Genomic DNA, 22,017 nt, shown 5'->3' on the forward strand with positions numbered 1-22,017 from the left:
CCTCTCTTGGCCTACTCTCAAACATTAGTAGTAGAAATATTCTTCTATAATAGTAGTTTGAAAGAACAAGTATTGTGAATTTTGATATTATTAAGACTTTTCCATGTCACTACTTAATAATGGAATTATTTGGATTTTAAAAATACTGATCTTTATAATTATTTGACAGGATATATCCTAAGGAACCTTAGTTTCATAATGTAGAATTCCATATGATAGAAATATTTAGAAGTAAAAGAAACCTTAATTCAAACTTCATTTTGGGCAGTTAATAGTATAAACTGAAAAAAATATGCTATCTTCAAAATACTAGGAAGACCCTTATTTGTAGTTAAGGAATCTTAAAATCTCCTCTTGCGTAAGAAATGGAAAACTGCTTGCAAACTTGGGGTCATTTAGTTCTTAGGTAATGTCCAGGGAGTTTCTGTATGTATATCATCAAGTTAAAACATTACATTTTAAAGTAACTTTTCATTTTCATTTATTTAATCTCATGTATCTTGATTTATGTCTCCTGTACATCTTGGTTGATGATATTCCTTGTATTTAAAAATAACAAATTTCCATTTCTTAAAAAATGTCTTTTCTTAGTGAAACATGTAAGTACCTCCTTAAAGAACAAAGAAGGCTTATGTTCTCCCTCAAAGACAACCAGGGTTCTGGTACATTGAATCAGTGGACTTCTTAGACCTACAGTCATTCATAATCAGGGGAGGGGAATCATTGAAAGAGAAAGTTATTATCTACCCAAAACTCTGGACATAGCGCTCTGGAACTGCTCCTGTAATTTTAGTAGGTTATGGTAGCCTGCCTTTAAACTGCCTCTTCTCTTGTTTCCCCCTTAAGCAGGGTGGGAGAAGGCCTCAAGTCAGGGGTATTATTTGATGTCTTATACTTTTTCAAATATCTTACAGTTATGCTAAGAAAGAATCTGATCTTAATGGAGCCCAGATCAAGCTTCGAGAATACGAAGCAGCTCTGAATTCAAAAGATGCAGCTCTGGCTACTGCGCTTGGTGATAAAAAAAGTTTAGAAAGTGATTTGGAGGATCTAAAGGATCAGATTGCCCAGGTAAGGGAAACTCTGCCCTTGAGCCATATTTGGCAGGTTAATTACCCTATCTGTCTTGATTGATTGATTGTGTGTGCGCGCGCGTGCATGTGTGTATATAGTTTATTTTATGTTTTTTTATTTTGAAAAATTTGTTTATTTTGGGGGGTGGTTTAACTCCAGAGTCTTGAGCTAGCTATCTAAAGCATCCCCACCTCTCTGCCGTTGTGTCTGGGTTATGCAGATCTTGTTGCTGCCCTTCCTCTCTGTTGTGCTTATGCTCACTCTGTTTCTTGCTCTCACAGCCTATTTCATTATTGTACCAAAATGCGAGGTAAGAAGAGAGAAGGTGTCATAATGGTGCTCTGCACACGGGAAAAAATGAAAGTGGTAGCTAAAATCGTTGGTTTGAGTTTTGAAATGTAAGTCATAGGTTTCTGTTCATTCCCTGTTGTCATTTATGAAATTTGAGAGGTGTTTTGATGTAGTACTCTGTGGGTGGGACTAGTAGTTGAACCCACATTCCTGTGGTAAAGATTATCATGAGAGACTCTCATATGTTGACAAATACATAGAAATTATAATACTTGATTTGATTCAATCCATAGGTATCTATTAAGTTCATTACTAACTGATTGCTGTGTAATTTTCATTAATTCTTTTTCCTTATATTAGTTGGAAGCCTCTTTAGCTGCTGCCAAAAAACAGTTAGCAGATGAAACTTTACTTAAAGTGGATTTGGAGAATCGCTGTCAGAGCCTTACTGAGGACTTGGAGTTCCGTAAAAACATGTATGAGGAGGTAACTATATATAATTCTACTTTTTTAAGGAACGGGGGGATCCCAGAAGACTTTATTATAACGATATGTGTGAAAAATGGGAAAATTTTTGTAGACAGATTATTTACGGCATTGCTGCTAAAAGGCTGCATGTAAGAATGCAGGCTGCTATGGTAAGCGGATATGATTTTACTTCATCTAACTTATAAACGCTTGGCCATAGCAGTTAATTACTGTCGACCTCTATAAGCATTTGTATTTGTAATCTGTTGCTGCCTAGCAAATTACTTCAAAATTTAGTAACTTAAAACCACAGACCTTTTATTATCTCATAGTTTCTGAAGGTCAGGAATCTGAGAGCTGCTTAACTGGATAGTTGTTTCAGGGTCTCTCATGAGGTTGCAGTCAGACTTTCAGCCTGGGCTGGGGGAACTGCTTCAGAGTTCATGTACAGGCTATTGGCCGGAGGTGTCAGTTCAGCCTGGGCTTCTCTGCAGAGCTGCTCATGATACGGCTGCCCTCAAAAGTGAGTGATGAGAGAGCGCAGGGCAGGCCCTATTACCTTCTGTAACCTAATCCCAAAGTGATACACCATCACTCCCCATCACAGACCAACCATGGTATACTGGAAGGGGGATCACATGGAGGGTGAATACCATTGAGGGGCTGCCTACCCACAGCATTTATAGTTATGTATATATTTTTAATTTTATTTTTTGATTGAAATATAGTCAGTTTATAATGTGTTAATTTCTAGTGTACAGCATAGTTATTCAGTTATACATATATATATTCCTTTTTATATTCTTTTTCATTATAGGCTGTTACAAGTATTGAATATAGTTCCCCGTGCTATACTGTAGGAACTTGCTGTTGATCTGTTTCATACAGAGTAGTTACTATCTACAAATCCTGAACTCCCACTTTATCCCTCCACACCCACCCCCCCACCCATAACCACAGTTTTGTTTCCTATGTCTGTGAGTCTGTATGTATTTTGTTTGTTTGTTTGTTTGTTTGTACACCGACAGGTTTATTCTTTTCTTAAATTTTGAACAAATACATCTTCACACACACAGAAGTTGGTAAAAAGTAAACCTTTACTGCTTTATTAAAAATAAAACCCATACATACAGCTTTCTGGCCGAACTCCCAAGGCAAGAAGACGGTACATTTCCACAGTATTCACTTGTTTCCCCAGAGGTGTTTTTTTTTTTTTTTTAAAGTATGATCAGTTTACAATGTTGTGTCAAATTCTTGTGTACAGCATAATGTTTCAGTTATACATACACATAAATACATTCCTTTTCATATTCTTTTTAATTTTGATTATAGGTTACTACAGGATATTGAATATAGTTCCCTGTGTCATACAGTAGGACCTTGCTGTTTATCTATTTTATATATAGTAATTATTATCTGCAAATCCCAAACTCCTAATTTACCCACCCTGCATTTCCTCTCTGGTAACCACAATTTTGTTTTCTATGTCTGTGAGTCTGTATATATATTTTAAAATACCATTTACATGCCTTAACTTCTGTGGTCAAGGCTTGGGAGGTGAAGGTAGCAACTGTTGCCCAAAAAGAATTATACTGTAATACATTTGCAGAAAGGGGAATGTATATTTTCTCAAAATTGAAGAGGGTTGGAATTCACCCATGTTGGAGAACATGCAGTTAAATACTTAATGTTCTTAAAAGTAATACAATTTTGAAAACAATGGCTAACAATGATTTTTAAATAGGAATTTGTTGAAAAGTTCTTAAAAATTTTAATTGGAGAGAAAGTAATATAAATAGAAATTTGATCATTTTTATGACAATATAGTATTAAACTAGCAATTGTGGGGGCAAAGTGCAGTTACTGGACAAGCAGTCAGTCTTTAAACAATTCTTGAGTCAATTTCTTTAAAAATGAAATACCAGTACCTGCTCTTTTTTCTTCCAGCGAGTGGTGAGGATCAAAGTGTAGTATTGAATTTGAAAGCTTATAAACTATAGTGAATACTATCCTATAGTTGTTAACTGCAGTTTTGCTTATAATTTGAGGTGTTTTTACATTAAGTTGACTTACTTTTTTGTTTTGTTTTGTTAAAATTGTGGTCTCCTGTTAATTTTGATGCTGGTGGACTCCTGCATCTTTAAATGTCACTGATTCAATATAAAATAACAAATGAAAAAAGGCACCAGTAAAATTAATTTAATATTTTTAGGTTGTTTGGGTAGCAACTTTTAATTTTTGGTTTTTGCCTTTCTGAGAATGAATTTAAAACATTCCTCATTTTTTTACATAAGAGATAAAGTTCTATTCAATAAATATACCTAAGTTTCTTACTATGAACAGTTAAGAGGCAAGAAAGAGGAAGGAGAAAAACAGGAATAAGAGGAAGGGAGGTAGACAAAGGGCAAAATCATTAGTAGGTGCTCAGTATTAGTAGGTGCTCAGTATTTGTTGAACTAAACCTTTTATTTGCATGTTTTCATGATTTAAATATCATAACTCATGATTTAAATACCAGTATTCAGTAAATGGATGTGAGCCCTTGGCGTTTAATAGCAGAACTGGAATTTGAACCCTGGTTTTCTGATTGTATCAAGTGCACCTTCCTCAAATTAAGAGGAGGATGAGGAAATGCATAGAAAAGCTTCATGCAGTAAAATGATACGGAGATAAATTCTTGTTATAGCCCCCTCTTGTGGCCTCTTTAATTATTACCATTACAGACATCTGTTTTTTCAGAGCTAGAAGCTGGAGTGGAAATTTTGTTCTTGGACTTCTGTTCCTAGCCATTCTAGTTTTGGATAGTTCCTTAAAACTAACTGAAGGATTATCTCTCCTATTTCTGTTCTTTAATAAGGAATTTTTGTATGTACTTGAGATAGCAAAGTAATACTGCTAATAAGATTCCATGTCAGTTGATGTTGGTACCTTAGCACCACCAGATGTTAGGATCAGTCATGTAGATTAGCTTGCTCTGCCTACTGCATCTTAGTATGTCTAAGAAAAGTTTTATTATGCATAAATCTAGCTAAAGTTGTCCTTACTCATAAGTTTAACTTGTGGATTTTTTACAGAGGTGTCCTTAGTATCATCAGTACAACCATTTAGAAAAATAATTACATACTATTCAATGTACCTAGTTGTTCATGATGCATAGGACTTTAGTAAGTCTTCCAGCCATTTCCTGCCTTTCGAGAAATAAATAGCTATGTTACTGAAAAGAAATGTAAAATTCCTAGGGCTCAAGATGCTACCATTTCTGTCATTAATTCCATCCCCAAAATCTTCTCATTTGAAAATGAAGGCAAAAAAGTGTCTGTTCACATGGCTGCCCTAGGACAAACATGAAGAGGTTGGTGTGTGACTTCAGGTGACTCTGTCACTTCAGGTGACTCTGATGTCACTCAGACTTGTACCAGTGTAGCCGGGATAAGTAACTTGGCTTTATGTCATTTTCCTCCCTAGGAGATAAATGAGACCAGAAGGAAGCATGAAACTCGCTTGGTAGAAGTGGATTCTGGGCGTCAGATTGAGTACGAGTACAAGCTGGCTCAAGCCCTTCATGAGATGAGAGAGCAGCACGATGCCCAAGTGAAGCTGTACAAGGAAGAGCTGGAGCAGACTTACCACGCCAAAGTGAGCAGACTGCCGACGATGGCTTTACACGCTTGCGGCCGTTGTTTCCCAGTCTCCCTGAGAACATGACTTGATGTTTGGCTTGCTCTAGTTTTCTTAAATGAATTCCCCTAGTTGCCATGAATATTGAAAGTGAAATTTTTAAGGCGTTTTTTTTTATAAAGTTAATGTTATTAGAAATTATTCAAAGAAAGCACGGTTATTCCAGTTTTATCAGAGGTAAGGTTTGTCTTTTTGTCCCATTGATGATTCGTGTCAAGTCCTATTGATTAAACCCCAGCCATCTGAAAAGAACTGTTCTTCCAATAGCAAGTACTGATCTTTCTGTCCCACATGTCTGTTTAACAGTAGAGGAATGTCGGGCTGCATCTAGTTCTGACTTCTGTGTCATTATTGTACATAGATTGTGACCACCGCACCTTGGGCTTTTTTGAACAAAGGCCAAATGGGCAGTTTCTGATGCTTCTTCCTCTGCCACTATTTATTAAAAAAAAAAAAGACTATAGAAACTTCCTTCTTATATTAGGAGACCATGTAAAATTTTATCAAATCATTGGTATAGGCTTTCCTAAATAAAAAATTGATTTTACCCCAGTGTTAAATGTTACATGATTTGATTAAAAAGTTAGTGGAAGATTTAGGAAATTAAGGTCATAGAGGTGTGGAAAATAATTTCCATTGCATGGCCTCAAACTGTTCATGTTGCCTTTAATCCCTTTTATGAAGTAGTATTGGCTGGTGAGAGGGAGAGGTCTTTTAAACTCTACATTGAGTTATTCAGCACCTACTCAGTGCTGGCCATTGAGCTGGGCAGTGAAAGAGCCAAAGTCAAAATCGGTCGATCACATAGGCTGTGGCCACAGAGAGAGCCAGGGAAGAGACGACTTACATAAAAACATGACTGAGACGCATGTTGTGAGCATTTGGAGGAATGGGATGTTGCTTCTACCAGAGGAGCTATTTTTTTGCTTCTGAAAGGAAGTGTTTCTATTCTGTTTGAAATAATCTCTAAATTAGTACTTTCTGCTCACTGCTTTATATTCTGTATCAGATTTAGTGGGTTAGGGATATGTGATGCTTCTTTTCCTACAAATATCAGTACAGTTAAATTGCTTCTGCACTTCAGAGACATTAGAGATACAATGATGAAATATGGAGCACTAAACTTTGGGTAAAGACCCAAGTATATTAGCTTTGTTAAAGCTCCTACATTGGGAATTGAGCTGAAAATGCAGAAAGACTTTTAAGGTAATTCATACCACGTCAGCAAACTTCATGATGCTTTTCCTGTTTCATCAACTAGTTACTGGCAGGGCTTAAGTTTGAAATGAAATGCCTTGAGATGAATCATGCTTTCTCATTTGTTTGTTCTAAGTCACTAGATGAGACAGACTATGGTCTGCTTCTTTTTTTAGCTTGAGAATGCCCGACTATCTTCAGAGATGAATACTTCCACTGTCAACAGTGCCAGGGAAGAACTGATGGAAAGTCGTATGAGAATTGAGAGCCTCTCCTCTCAGCTTTCTAATCTACAGAAAGAGGTAAGTAAGCATCTTGCCCTAAGAAGAATCTGAGTTGAACTTGAAGGCCACCTTCATCATGGTAGTCTACCTGCTTTGCTCTGCCTGAAATCAGTTTTCAGAGAGGATAATATTTTCCTGCATTCTGGTTTCACAGTGCTCCCCAGATTTTTTCATTTCACATTGTATAAGCATCCTCTGAGCAGAGCCTGTTACTCCTAACTTAATAGATGAAGCTAATAGATATAAACTTAATAGATTAAGCTTAATAGACCCAGAGCTACGGGAGTTGCCCTTGAGGGAGTGATCTGCTCGTTCATTCCTTGGAATTACCCCTGGACCCATGGTTTCTGACCCCTCCAGCAGCCTCATCTCCACACAGTGCTCCTCCCAATGTCCATCACATTTAGAGCTATAATGAAGAAAGACCTGCAGAAATTCTTTGTGCATGGTAAATCTTTGTGTTTAGACAGATTCTCTCAGTGCTCACAATAGTCGTATCTTCGGAAGTAGCATCAGTTTTCATATTAGCTAAGAATTTAGTGTCTAATACATTCACTGGCACACCTGTTACGTTCCCATCATTGCAGATTTTTTGGTTAACTTCAAACCTGAAGTTAGTGGTCTTTAAACGTTAGGCAGAGCCCTGGGGGTTTTGAGGAGCTGACTCCTTAGGAAATAGGAAGGAAACACCTCCTCCAGCCAGAATAGTTGTACATTTCTCTGTCAGGGTGTGGTGTGGGGGTCATCCTTTCATCTATTCATTGCTGGTATCAGATTTTGTGATAATATATCTTGAGGGATATCTTCTTTGGTTGATAAACTTTAGCTTTAGTAAGATCTTAAAAAAGAAAAAAGCCCTCTCGATTTTTCCTATTGTGTATCTCACTCAGTATTATTTGTTGTTGAGTCTTGTCAGTTTCATCATGCTGACTGTTGGGCCATAGAACTTCCTTTTTTGGTTATGTGACTCATGTTAGTGAAGTACTTCTTTAGTTTTACTTAAAATTGACATAGCCCTTAAAATGCTGACCTAGAAAATATTTTAAAATAATAAATATGGTAGCAGCCTCAGAGGGAAGAAATGGATTTCTCAGTTTATAGCCTGGTTTTTGCAAATGCAGTTAAATGCAAGTGCTCTCAGGCAGGATTTTGTTTGGCATCATTCTTAAGGTGAATGCCTGCTTCTGATAATGTCTCTGGACTTTAATTGATTGGTTAACTATTTTTTAAATAACCTTTTTACTTTGACATAACTCCAGATTTACAGAAAAGTTGGAAAGCTGGTACAGACAGCTCCCCTATATCCTTCACCCAGTTTTCCCCATTGTTAGTGTCATTAGGTAATCATGGAACATTTCTCAAAACCAAGACACTGACATTGGTACATTACTGTTAACTAGATGCTAGACTGTTTGGATTTTACCAGATTTTTTGTTACTGTCATTTTTCTGTTTCAGGATACCACATGTCTCCCTAGGCTTTGTTTTTCATGACCTTGACAGTCTTGAGGGGAACTGGCCAGGTATCTTGTAGACTGTCCCCCGATATCAGTTTGTCTGGTGCTTTTCTCATGATCAGACTGGGGTCATGGATTAAGTGCCCTTGTGTCATCGTATCAGGAATTACATGACATACACGTGACATCTTTTGTGATGTTAACCTTCATCATTGGTTAAATGTTTGCCAGTTTTCTCCACTGTCAGATTACTGTTTTTTCCTTTCCATACTCTTCATGGGAAGCAAGTCACTAAGTCCAGCAGGAATTAAACTCCACATCTTGAAGATAGTATTTAACTTGATTAAATGGAATTTTTTGGTAAAATACATCTCTTCTTCCCCTATTTGTATATTTATTTATTCATTCGTTTATATCAGTATGGAGTCGTGGAAATATTTTTTATATATAATTTGGGTTGTAATCGAATTCTACATTATTTTATTAGCTCTGATTGTTCCATCTTTGGCCATAAGCAGATCTGTCAAATTGGTTACCATGTCTCTCCTGTTTTTGAGCACTTCTTTACTTTCTGGTTCTGTAAGATCCTCTAGGCTCATCTTGTATTTTCCCTGCTCCAGCACTAGAATCAGCTATTTCTCCAAGGAGCTCTGGGTCTTTTTATTGGAGAGTGGTGTCTAGAAATTAAGATCTGGGCACTGAATATGCTCACTGGTATTGGGATATCATTGCTTCTAGCCTGCTTGCAGGCAGAGCTAGGTAATTAAATGTGTGTATGTGAACCCATGTTTTTACACATTTGTCTATAATTGTATGTCTGTCTTCTTGTATTTATATTAAGGTAACCAGGAGTTTATGCAGATGTCTCTAACCCTGTATCACTGGGTTCACTTAGGCTTCCTTCCTTGCTTACCTGTGACTTCACTTTCTGAGAGTGAGAAACATGATTTCTACCGTCTCATTTACTTATTTGTTCACCCCCAGTATCCAAGTAAAGCAGTTTCAAATTTTTTAACCCATACCCCTGTGAGAAATAAATTCACTAACTAGAGTGTAGCATTTCTGCACAGTGTAGAGCTCCTTTGTTTTATCTTTAGCCTTTCAGATTTAACTTGCACGCACAGTATGTGCCCTTTCTCTCCTGCTTTGATGCACAGGTACTTGTGATTTAAGGGCCTCAGCTATACATCAGTCTTTTTGAGTGGATTACCTTTGTCATTTCCTGAGGTTACTGGGATGAATTGTGTCTTGGAGAAATGCAGAAGAATAATTACCTAGTGAATCACAAGGTTTCTAAGATGAACCTTCTGGTGTAGCTTTTTTTTTCATACTGAATGTGAAGTTTCTGTGTTTGTAATAATATATACAGACTACACTGTATCATAATTTTTGTGCACTGACTGAGCGTAGGAGAGCACAGCAGTCCTAAAGGGATAATGAGAACCCCTTTCCTCCAGTTTCTGAATCACTCCAGAAGTTCTCTGTAAGATACCTGCACTACCCTTAAGTTTCTTCCATCAATGAGTTTTCTATTGTTTAATTTTTTGCTTTTGTTCCTTTATACTTTTGAGCTAAAGAGGTCTGTAGGGGAGCCACACTTGACTTTTTACTAAAACCAAAGCTTAAATTTTTGTTTTATTTGGCCAAATAAAGAAAAATTATAGGTATATTTATGACACATTTGATGAATATATCTTTTTCTAGTGTTATAAGACAAAACTTTCCTGAAGGCTATATTTTGTATTGGAGGAATTTTGGTTTTTAATTTCTTAATACCAGTCTTCTTGAATTCTCATGTTAAAGGTTGCTTAAGGTTCTGTTTATTCCAGCCCAGGAAATGGTCTGAAATAGCTGCCTTGTGCTAATGTTGGAATGTTCCTAGAAAGTAAATGTGTTCCCTTGAATCTTAAGTCTAGAGCATGTTTGGAGAGGATTCAAGAGTTGGAGGACTTGCTTGCTAAAGAGAGAGACAACTCTCGCCGCATGCTGTCTGACAAAGAGAGAGAGATGGCGGAAATACGGGATCAGATGCAGCAGCAGCTGAACGATTATGAACAACTTCTTGATGTGAAGTTAGCCCTGGACATGGAAATCAGTGCTTATAGGAAACTCTTAGAAGGTGAAGAAGAGAGGTAAGTAACCTTACCTCAAAGTCTACTTTTTGCCCCTACCCTTTCTATTTAAAGAAAAGGAAATAAGATTCTTTTTTTTAACAATTAAGGCAGCTTCAAATATTTTCTCACTTCTTTTAATACCTAGGTGTAAAGGTAAGTAGTTATAAATCATACTTCTACCTCAGCAACAGAAGATGTTCAGTCTTATTATTAGTACTTTAAATGCTGGACTCTGTCAGGATAGAGTCTTTCCTTTGAGATTTTAAATACTTTGATAATATGTTGCATAATACCAGATTTGCGGAAAGAAATGTTACACTTACTTTTCATATGTAGTTAGTATATAAATTCTTTCACACCTTTTTTAAGAAAAAATTTCCCAAGGGAAAGTATCTGATTTAGAATAAAAAGCTATTTAATTTCATTATTGCGTACATTGTGATTATAATTTTGTAAAAAGAAAATTCAAGTATGAAAAAACTAAGGAAAGTATACTAAATATAGCAGTGATGTGAGAGAGTGGTGGTAGATGAGATGTTCACACCAACTGCCCAGTTTTCCAGACTTCCTGCATCATGGTTATATTCAATAGAATATAAGATAAAACATTCAAATAATTGTTTTTTTAAAAGAAAATTGATAGTGGGCATTATGGCACAAATAAGTTTCTCTTCTTTAAGATGCCCATTGGCTTTGTCTAACAGATTGTCACTAATTGTTTTTAATAAAGTGTGTGCAGAATGTTACTAGCTTTTTTTTAAGGTAGAAAGGGCATATGTGTTCCTAAGTGGAATGTGTTACTCCTCCCATATAGATTGAAGCTCTCTCCCAGCCCTTCTTCCCGTGTGACGGTATCACGCGCGTCCTCCAGTCGCAGTGTGCGCACAACTAGAGGAAAGAGGAAGAGAGTGGATGTGGAGGAGTCCGAGGCCAGTAGTAGTGTCAGCATCTCTCATTCCGCTTCAGCCACTGGGAATGTCTGCATTGAAGAGATAGATGTTGATGGGAAGTTTATCCGCTTGAAGAACACTTCTGAACAGGTGAAAACACAGATCCGTCTTTTCCCAACGAGGCTTTGCTGATTGGTGGACAGTCTTGCAATTGAAATAACTCCTCAGCCTTTATTTGGATTCAGTGGTCTTCATGAAATAAGAGTTTCCCTCTCCTTTTTACTTAAATTCATGAAATGAAGTATAAATCCAAAGAGGAGGTGGAGGGATGGTGCACTTAGTGGTGTAAAGATTTTATTCATGAGCCCTTCTTTACCGAGCCGGAGTTTTTTTTCACACCTGGTCATTTTGTCACCGTGGCCTTCGTAAGGGTGATTTATTAATATTTCCTGTCCTAACCAGATTTGTGAAGAGGTTGGGTTGTGGATGTAGATGGTAGATATTCTTTCACAGCTATTAACTTGATGAAAGGAAGGAAATATGAGCCCTGGTTCAGACACATGTAGGAAGTATTTTTCTCTCTAAATGAATGAACAGTATTGATTTAATTTATATCAAGACTAGAATGAAGCCCTGTCTTGAAGTAAACATAGAATATTCATAGCAGGGAATCCTCAGCTTTTGAGCCAGGGCTGTGAAGGGCTGTGAGAAGATGCCAGAAGGCAGGTCTCGGGTGTAGTGGGGGTGCCGTGGGATGGATCGCATTTCTGGAAGCATTTCAGGATTTGTAAAATGTTTGTAAAGTCACTCCTTTTCTCAGCAAAGCGATTAAAACTCTTGCACGTGCATGAATAAATAATGTGGCTGGGCAGGGGAGCTTCAGCAGCTGTAATACAGAAGAGCATAGGCGCTAAGCTTCCTTAGTCACGGCTTTAGAAGCTGAAGAGCAGAGTATCCTCTGCTGCTCCATTGTAGTCGCTTGGCTCTTTTTCAGAAGAAATTGCAGCCCTATGTGGAGCTGTTCTGAAGCTGGCTCTCAGCCTCGTTTATCCTTGTCTTTGAATTAGAGATGGATATAAATAAGTTAGTGTAGCTGATGGCTTTAATATTCTGCACCGTTTCTCGGTGTCAGGCAGCTCTGGGCAGCCTGCAGGCTGGTGTTGATAGCCAGTGCTTGGGACTGTCTCATGATGTCACTCACCCTTTTTGAGACCCTTGTGCTTGAAGGTAAGAGTTAAATATGGGCAGAAGTGGTACAGATGCAGAAGGAAAAGGACATACTTTCTTCCTTCTCTTTCCAAGCTTACGTATCTGTATTTTAGAAGCTTAACAGCCATCATACATTAGATGTTTATATTTGTAGTAATGAAGTTAGATTGTGTTGTCAATTTAAAATATGCACCTGATCTAGCAGTGAATATGACCATTTAATTTGGTTCACATGCCTTTTCTTCCAGTTTTGTCTTTAAATTTAAGCACCCTAATAATTAAAACTGCAGCATTGTCAAAGTTACTGTTTTACAGAATGACAAAACCATGTTTTCTTTTTATAGTAGGAAAATATGAATCATGGGAAGATAGTCATAAAGGTGTCTTAGTTTAACTGCCTGTAGATTCATGTATTTGATTATTCCATAACTTTATGTATATTTGAGGTGACCTTGTTTTATTTTGTTCTGTCAATAGGATCAACCAATGGGAGGCTGGGAGATGATTAGAAAAATTGGAGACACATCAGTCAGTTACAAATATACCTCAAGATATGTGCTGAAGGCAGGCCAGACTGTTACAGTAAGTTAATTTAGTTATCATTTAACTTCATTGTCTTAACCAGCAGTTAAAGTAATTAAAATCATTTTTGGCTTAAAGAAGCATTTTAGAAATGGGCATTAAAATGTCTTTGACATTATTAGGAGATTACCAGTACTATTAAAGATTTTAAAAATTTCATCATATTGAGAGTGGTAATTGACTATTAAAAGTGAAAGAATTGAATTTTTGAATCTTGAATCTTTGAATTCTTTTTATTTTGTCAACACCAGTAGATATAAAACAGCTGTAGTTCAGCAGATACTGCTTGGCATAAAGAGCTGTTAGGAGATAATCTGTTAATGCTAGGGTGTGCCTTAAAACAGCAGTCTTCAGTCTTGGGTGAACATCAGAGTCATCTGGGTAGTGTTTTGGTGTCCGGGTCCCACCTCACTCTTAGTTTAGCATCTCTGGGTTTGGGTTAGGGGGTCTGTGTTTCGAACACAGGTAATAGTCACTGTTGTAAAGAATTGTTCTTTAAACTTAATATTTTGGCAGAGGTAACATGGTTTTTCAAATATCTAAGGCACCTAGATTTAGAGAGAGATGGGCTTTGTGCCACTCTGACTCTGTTTGGAGTTCTAAATGGTTCTCTGTTGCTATGTTCTGAGATTCCACGTCTGTGGTAGTTACTAAATATCATTAGCTCACTTTTTAGAGAAGTACTCTTCATTGAGCAAATAGAAGATTCCTTTGCTTTTACTCAGTAAGTAGATGAAGCAAACATAATATGTTAACTTTGATACAGATTTTAAAGAAGTTGCTGTTTTCATCCCTAAAGAATGTTGAGGTGACTGTCTCCTTTTATTGATTCTTTTTTATAAATATTAAACACATGTTTAAAAGTTTAGGATTGCTACAAACCTCACTTAGTGTTTAAAATCAAAGGCTCAAACAGGTTAGAACTTCTCTTTAAAAAGTGTATTCATTGAACTTGCTAATTTTGTAATAATGGGTAAAAATGGGACCAGATATCCTAGCCCCACTAGCTTTTCTTCTCTTTAGTAATTATTTCAGTGAGAGAAAATTGCTCAGTCCTATTAAGTGTCTTATGAAAGCTGTATAATGTGGTGGAGAGAATCTGACATTCTAATTCAAAAGGTTCAGATTTGAGTGTGCTCTCTGTCTCTTAAAGTACTGTAAAATCATTATGCCAATCATCTGCTTTTCCCACTGGATATAGTTCCTCAGGGACTACATAGATATATATTCTGTAGGTCTAGTGGAGAACTTAAGAGAATTTTCACATAAAATAGCATAATGTGTTTTTTCTTTAGTAGCTAGCATTATTAAATGTGTTAAGAAGCTCCATTGGAGCGTGGTAGTGAGAAGTGATCTTTCTGTAAAATTGTACAGGGCATGGCAATAGCAGAGATTAGTTTAAAACTAGAACAGAAATAAGGGAACTACATACGTAATTTTAAATTTTCATGTGGCCACATTAAAAATATGTGAAAAAGAAATATGTGACATTCACTTAAGAACTATGTTTTATTTAACCCGACATATCCAAAATATTGCCATTTCAACATGTGATCAGTATAAAAAATTATCAGTTAGGTATTTTACCTTCTTTCTATTGTACTGTCTTCACACTTAGAGATATCCTTTCAGTACACTTCAACTGGGACTAGCCACGTTTAGAGAGCTCACAAGCCACAAATGGCCACCATATTGAACAACACGGCTCTAGAACGTATTAGTTTTAGGTTAGACTACCCAATAAGGTTTACTGATTGACATTTTATGATTATTAGCATTAAACCAACTATATGATTCCTTATGGACTAGCAAAAAGTATAGCTTGGGATTAGGTTGACATTCTACATAACGTGAAAACCAGCTCAGGTCCAGTTCCCTTTTTCAGTTTTATCCTAGTAACTGCTCCTTGCCCCTTTCAGTTTCTAGTGCTGATGAGAGACCTGGAAGCCGCAAGTGAGCACCTAAGGAAGAAGGGGTGTCTCCTAGTCAGTACTTGATTGGCTTTTCTCCCCATTGAAAAAATTGCCTGCCTGTGCCATCTCCAGTCTTACTTTTGCCGTCATATAGCTCTTTATATTGCAAAACAGTTTATGGGGTGCAAAACTTTACTATTTTCAAATGGTCTTTTAGAAAGATCAGGACTGGTAGTATTGTCCCTAAGGTTGGGGACATAGAGGTTTGTAGAGGTGTAGTATTATGTCTGAGGTTCAAATTAAGTTTTTTGACTCTCAGATTTTCTCTATTCTACCAATACTCTTCTGCCAACAAATACATAAAAAATGTGGCACAATTTCCATGCTTATGAGAAGGGAAATATTTCTTTTTATTTGTTTTGCCTATTTCAGTAGCAGTGATATTTTCTGTTGAACAATAGGTGATTTGTCTGTTCCCTGAATTCTTTTTGGAGTTCAGTCTCAGGCACTCGGGGGTATTATGATGCTGTCTGGTTGGATACATACTAGTTTTCCATGAGGGTATTCTAAATAGACTATCTGCTGCAGAGATTTTGAAAGGAGTTAGTCATCTCAGTTCCTGCTGGAGGCATCTGGAGGATACCACTGGGGGCGGGGTCAGAAGGCTCTAACATGGAAGGATGCCTCATAAAACCCACAGAATAATAGAATGCTAACAGTGGGAGCTAATAATCATTGAGTGAGCTGTCCCCTCTGTGTGGGTGATCACTGTTCCTTCACGACAGTCCCATATATTATAAGTGGCATTTCTGTCCCATTGTGTGGTAAGTAAGGTAGCTTGATCAAGGTGAACTGACATTAGGGAAGCTCAGATGTGAGTCTAGGCACCTTCATTTCAGAGCCCTGTGTATCAACATTTCCATTTATCGGACAGGGAAGCTGAGGCCTACATAAGCATTGTGGTTTCTCCTGGACACATGGCTAGTTCATATGGCAAGTCTGAAGCTAGGCCATAGTTGTGGAACTTTTAGAACCAGTCCTCTTACAAGTTGTTAAAGTCTCATCGTTATGCTGTCCTTGGCATATGGGAGAGAGAGTGCGCTCTATGTACACTGATGTCCTTTCTCTTTTCCAGATCTGGGCTGCAAATGCTGGTGTCACAGCCAGTCCTCCCACCGACCTCATCTGGAAGAACCAGAACTCTTGGGGCACTGGCGAGGACGTGAAGGTTATACTGAAAAATTCTCAGGGAGAGGTATGGTCATTTTATCAGTACTACCACAGGGTCAGTTTCACCCGAGAGTTCATCATGCAAGTGTGATTTCTTTTCAGAAATCAAAGTGTGAAGTAACTGATTGCTTAAATCAGACCAAGGCTGCTGAGTCAGTCACAGTGAAGCTACCTTCAGGTTTTAGGAATCAGCTATGAGTGTGTTGCAGTTCTGATTGTTAGTACAGGCTCCAGACTCGGTCTGTGCCCAGTTTCTGTCTCCACTGCCCATTGGCTTTGTGACTTTGGTTAAGTTCCTTCACCTCTCTTAGTTTTAGCATTTTAAAGTGGAGATAATAATAAGACAATTAATGTAAATGAGATAATAACATAATGAGAATAATATAAACGAGATAATCCTTGGGTGACACTCAGGACAGGATCTGGCCTTTAGTAAATGCTTATGTTATTAACCTTGTTACTAGCTCTCACCATGCTTATGAAACTGAGTTTGAAGATTGTGGATTTGTCTGATGGTCCAACATGTCAGTTGTAGAATTTTTGTCAAAGAACCTTACCTACCCCCACTGTCATGTAAAGACACCCCCACCTAGACACACACACACACAGACACACACACACATGCAAAGAGATAAGAGTGTCTGCAAAGGAAGACATGGCTGCAGGTCAAAGTCCAGCATCCCTGCAGGGGCCAGGTACAGACCTCTCACACTTCTCAGGCTGACCTCTCTCACTTCTCAGGCTGTCCTCTCACCAGAGTGATAAACACATTGAGGGAAAGGACCTGTTCTGCTTTTTCCTGGCACATAATAGGCATTTTAGTAAGAATTTACTGGATAAAATTTTAAGAAAATCAAACATGAACCTTCACTTAAGTTCAGAGAAGTAGAGTAATTAACAGCATTCATTGGGGATCTGAGGTGTCTGCATATAAGAAGTCCTTTGCCTGGCCATCTTCCCATCCATCCCTCCCTGTGAACATCTCGTGTTCAGGCTGCTCTTCATAAGGAATTCACTGTCTGCTGCATGAAGAATGCCTGTGAGCTCAGACTGAGACTGAAAATGAAAGGGCATCTGATTTTTTTCACTGTAGACCTCAGTACAGTTCACCTCCAAATACCTGCTAGGATCTCAGGGTGGTGGGAGTGTTTAAAAATGTCTTCAGTAATTGACAGACTTCAAGGAGCCAAGTCTTCCTGCTGTTTTCCGTGTGGGAGCCCTTGGTTGCTTCTTGCCTTCAGCACTGTGGACCTGTTCCCAGCTGCCACTGGTGTGGTCCCCCCAAGTGCTGAAAGGACGGCAGGTCCTATGCTGGTGGTTCCCCTGACGTCTGAAACTGGCAGAGTACATGTCTCTTTCAAAACACTGTTATGAGTGGCGATTTGTTCAGATTGAAAAGCACTGTATAAGGGGCTGTGGTTGATGAAATAGGCTTTTGTGAGCTGTGGAATTAATCCCCATTTTTTTCTGTGTGAAAATGTGTCCCAGCTTACAAATGATCTTATAGGGGGTATCTGGGATGCAGCAGGTTTAAAAGCCCACAGAATAGAAACAACAAGTGAACCAGGTAGGTACCGTGGCATGGGCTATGTCTGGAGGTAGTATTACCCATGACATTTCAGGAAAGCTGCCTGAAGTTCAGGTTTCCTGTCATACTTCAGACCCTGAATATTAGATTATTTGGTTGGTTTGCTTGCCTGTTCTCTTAACAGAATTCTGCTGCATTCTGTATGCTAGGCTCTGTTAAGTGACTTCTGTCAGAAATGAGGAAAGTGTTATGAATGCAGTTTATTTCTGTCATTGTCACACAAGTACTTTCAGCATTTATTGATTTAATTCTGTAAGACTTTATTAGAGTAATTATTACAATGATTTATATTTAACAACATAAAGACTACTTTTCTGTAAGACTAGTGATTGGCTTAAGTCAACTTAATTTTTTAATATTTATTTTCTTGCTGAGGTTTTAGAGATATCAGAAAACCCAGTTAAACTGGCTTTAAAATAATGGGAATATATGAGTTCACAAAACCAAAAATCCAGAGTGAGCTTGTGGCTCACCCCATGTCCCCAGGGATCTTTCTATTGTCCTGTTTCCTGAGTGTCTCACTCACTGATGTAAGGGAGCTGCCGGCCCTCCTGGAGGTGTGTCATTCCAGGCTGACTTCTTGGGGCAAGTGCGTCTGCCCTGTCACGTCCTGGTTCTGGGCTTCACTCCTGCAGTACCAGCCTGGGTCACATGCCTACCTCTGAGCCAGTTCCTGGAGTTGAGAGGACAGAGTAAGGGCTTTAACCTTCCTCCTCCTCCTCCATGGCTTGATCACACTTGGCTGCTCTTGATGCATGTGTCGCATCTCTGTGGGAGGGAGGGTACCCAGGGAAAGCTGCAGGCTCTTAACTGAGAAAGGGTGGTGGGGGCGGATGCTGGATGATTGAAAAAAGCAAATGTCACCATAGAAAAATAAAGCAGTCTCTCTGTACCTCCTAGAATATAGGATCACTGAAACTTCTGTATGCAGATGATTACTTATGTATACAGAGACATCATAGTTAAGGAGCTTAGCTCCTTCATCAACAAAAACCACCCTGATTTTTGTAGTATTTGCTGATTTCTGTGGTGTAAATACTCATGATGGTGAGTGCAGGCTACCCACGCGTCGAGACTGAGCGCAGAGTTGAGGAGACAGCACAGGAGCTGGTGCGGCCAGCTTCACTGCACTGCTGGGCAGTTGCTTGTACCTGTGTGTGCCCAGGGCTCCAACCGGGCAGACTGATGACACGTTTACAGAGAGACCTTTGTGTGTGCCTTTCAGGGCACTTGATTGGGTTGAGTGTCCTGCTGAGATATTTTTTTTTTTCGGTAAAGACATTTATCTTTTAGCATCTTGGCTAATTTGGCTAATAACAATTTCCTGTGCGTAAACCTTCCAACAACCTTTGGTTCTAAATTTGTTTTATTATTTTCCTATTTAAGTGTTTAGATGTTATTTAGCTCACTTATTTTCCATCCAGGTTTTCTGCATTAATTGGTTCTTAAATGTTGTCAAATGAGAAGTGCTTAACAGCAGGCTTACATTAAAGGCAGTTATGTTGAAGTAATTCATAATTAATGAAGTTGGGCAAGTTGCTGTTTTCTAAGCATCTCATTTGGGGCTGACAATCCCAGGTCACATCACAGGCTCTAAGAGCCAGTGTTCCCGTGTGGGCTCTGTGCACACTGCCACGAGCTGCTGAAGCTGGAATGTGAGGATTCTCTAACAGATTTTCTTCGACTTTTCTTTTCTCATTTTAAGATGAGTTGAGGGAAGCTGGGTACTCTGAAAGCTTTTTGAGAATCTTCTTTCTGTTTTATATGCCACCATTGCCCCCTTTATATCTTAGTTCAAAGAATTGTAATTGATCTAAGGAGTCACATGCTTTTTTATTAGCACTGATTTGGTTAGGGCAAGCTGATATTTGTGAAAAGGCTATTTGTGTGTATAAGCAGAGGCTGATTTCACAGAATTGAAGTTTCTGGATAATTGAGACTCAAGATGGTCCATCTTTGGCCATGCAACAATAATCAAAATTCCGTACAAAATACTACTGTACTACCTTATTTCATTTATAAAATATATCCTTGATGTGTTTTAAATTGAACTCATATCTATGACACTGTTCTTTGGTTTTCTTCCTCTGCCATTTTAAACTAGCTGGTCTGTGTTAAATTTCAGATTAGCTTTTACTGATGTGATTTTAGCATCTTCCCCAGTAGAGTATCTTTCTTGAGTGACCTTAGGACATGGTGCAGAGTAAAATTAGATGCTCTGTAGCACTCTAGGACACACTCATTTACTTGCTGCTAGATCATCAGGTTAGCCTTGTGCTTAAAGGAAAACGCTGCTGCATTTGTGCAAGTCAGCATTCTCCGCAGGAATGTCCTCTGTATTTGCGCCTTTCAGTGGAAAATGGAAGATTACTTTCTGTCACGCCTCCAGTGAATGATAGGAGATCTGCTTTTTGTGTGGATATGTTATTAGTAAATAGTGTTTGTCTTGATTCTGTTTCATTCAAGAGGAACTAGTTGCTGAAAGAATGAAAGCTTGTTCTTTCATCTCCTCACGTGGTTCTTGCCACCACGTCCCTCAGGGCACAGCAGTTGTCCTCTGACTTCATTTTATTCACCATTTATTTAGCACCGTCTCTTTGCTAGGAGCCAAGATCTTTAACTTACATTCATGTTGAGTGTTATAAAGAATTTAGTGTGCCAAACCATTTACAGAATTCTTAGTAACAGAATGGAATAAAAAGCAGTGGAAACTTCTCAGCAGGTATTTCAAATTGGATACCAGTAGCTCCCCTGCAGGAAACAGTGAAGATCTAAGAACTGCTAGTAATTATGCAAAAATTCCTGTTCAGTAGCTAAAGCTCCTGATGAGCCAGTTAAAAAAAAAAAGGTCCCTGATACAGGAATACTGTTTCTTAAATTTACACAAAGAAAAGGTGTCATTACCCCCCCTCCAAGTCTTTGTGATTTTTATGCGTAGTATTTTAACTTAAAATCAAACTCCTGTGTTTAGGAGGTTGCTCAAAGAAGTACAGTCTTCAAAACAACCATACCTGAAGAGGAGGAGGAGGAGGAGGAAGCAGCCGAAGTGGCTGTGGAGGAAGAGCTTTTCCACCAGCAGGTATTACTGTAATGTATTTCTTTTACACTTTATTAACAGAGTTACAGGAAAACCGAAGCCAATAGTGGAGCTTGGATTTTTCCCTTTACTTGCGGAACCAAGTGAGTGACGTACCAAGTGGAATTTGTTTTTTCCTGAGGGGATATTCAAGATACAGTACATTAGGTTACTGGAAGAAAATGTTAGCCCTTTTTAAAAAATTACTTCTCATTACATCAAATTTCAGTTTTGTCTTTTTTGTAATGTACATAATGTTATAGTAGGACACATACATAACATAAGTAAGTATGGTTGGAATGCTTGCTCAAAAGTATTTATTGACGGGCTCTTTGAGAAGTTCAGATAACTAAATTAGAGCAAGTATCTGCATATAAACTTTAAAAAAAAACAGAGTAATTAACTTCAGTGTGAAACAGAATACTTGCTTTCTTTAGTTTCTGATCATTTAATTGCAAGATAAATTTTAGCTGATGCTTGGGCTTTTGAGAGCGTTTGAAATAAAGAAGCTCCAAATTTGATTTTAATTTATTAAATTGAAACTATTAATAAGTAAAGAAAAAAATGAGTGAGTCTCAGTTTATATTCTCAAGCTATTCCAGTCTGATCATTAATTAAAATTCCTACCCTTATCCTTATAAGACTTTGTCTCCATGTCTCCAGATTTATAAATCTGTTCATTTTGCATAGTTAGCCCCAGTCCTATTCCAGGTAAACATTCTCTTAAGTGTTCAGCCTCCAGAGTTGAAAACCACTTGAGGTGGATTATAGTAGAATGGATTTTTGGTATGGATACTTCCTCATACATTTTGGAGGAGTATTTAAGAACAGACAAGTTTATACTTGGCTTTAACAAGAATCAGGCACAAGATCTATTTCCTGCTCTCATGGGAAGCATTATAGTGACTGGAAGTGAAGTAACAATGTAAGATATAGCTCACAGTGCCAGACAAGTGGCTCAGAGCCT

General features: G+C 38.0%; 1 protein-coding gene across 1 annotated transcript in view; it reads left to right on the forward strand.

The window, feature by feature from the left end:
* LMNB1 (lamin B1) overlaps positions 1-22,017 on the forward strand; it is a 45,009-nt gene that overhangs the window by 20,579 nt on the left and 2,413 nt on the right. Inside the window, exons 2-10 of the mRNA XM_010980936.3 lie at positions 915-1,071; positions 1,726-1,851; positions 5,299-5,469; positions 6,885-7,010; positions 10,360-10,580; positions 11,377-11,602; positions 13,139-13,243; positions 16,292-16,411; positions 20,946-21,053. Coding sequence (XP_010979238.3) covers positions 915-1,071; positions 1,726-1,851; positions 5,299-5,469; positions 6,885-7,010; positions 10,360-10,580; positions 11,377-11,602; positions 13,139-13,243; positions 16,292-16,411; positions 20,946-21,053 — 1,360 coding nt within the window. The remainder of the gene's footprint in view (positions 1-914; positions 1,072-1,725; positions 1,852-5,298; positions 5,470-6,884; positions 7,011-10,359; positions 10,581-11,376; positions 11,603-13,138; positions 13,244-16,291; positions 16,412-20,945; positions 21,054-22,017) is intronic.

The sequence above is a fragment of the Camelus dromedarius genome, chromosome 3 (genome assembly GCF_036321535.1).
Source record: "Camelus dromedarius isolate mCamDro1 chromosome 3, mCamDro1.pat, whole genome shotgun sequence".
NCBI lineage: Eukaryota > Metazoa > Chordata > Mammalia > Artiodactyla > Camelidae > Camelus > Camelus dromedarius.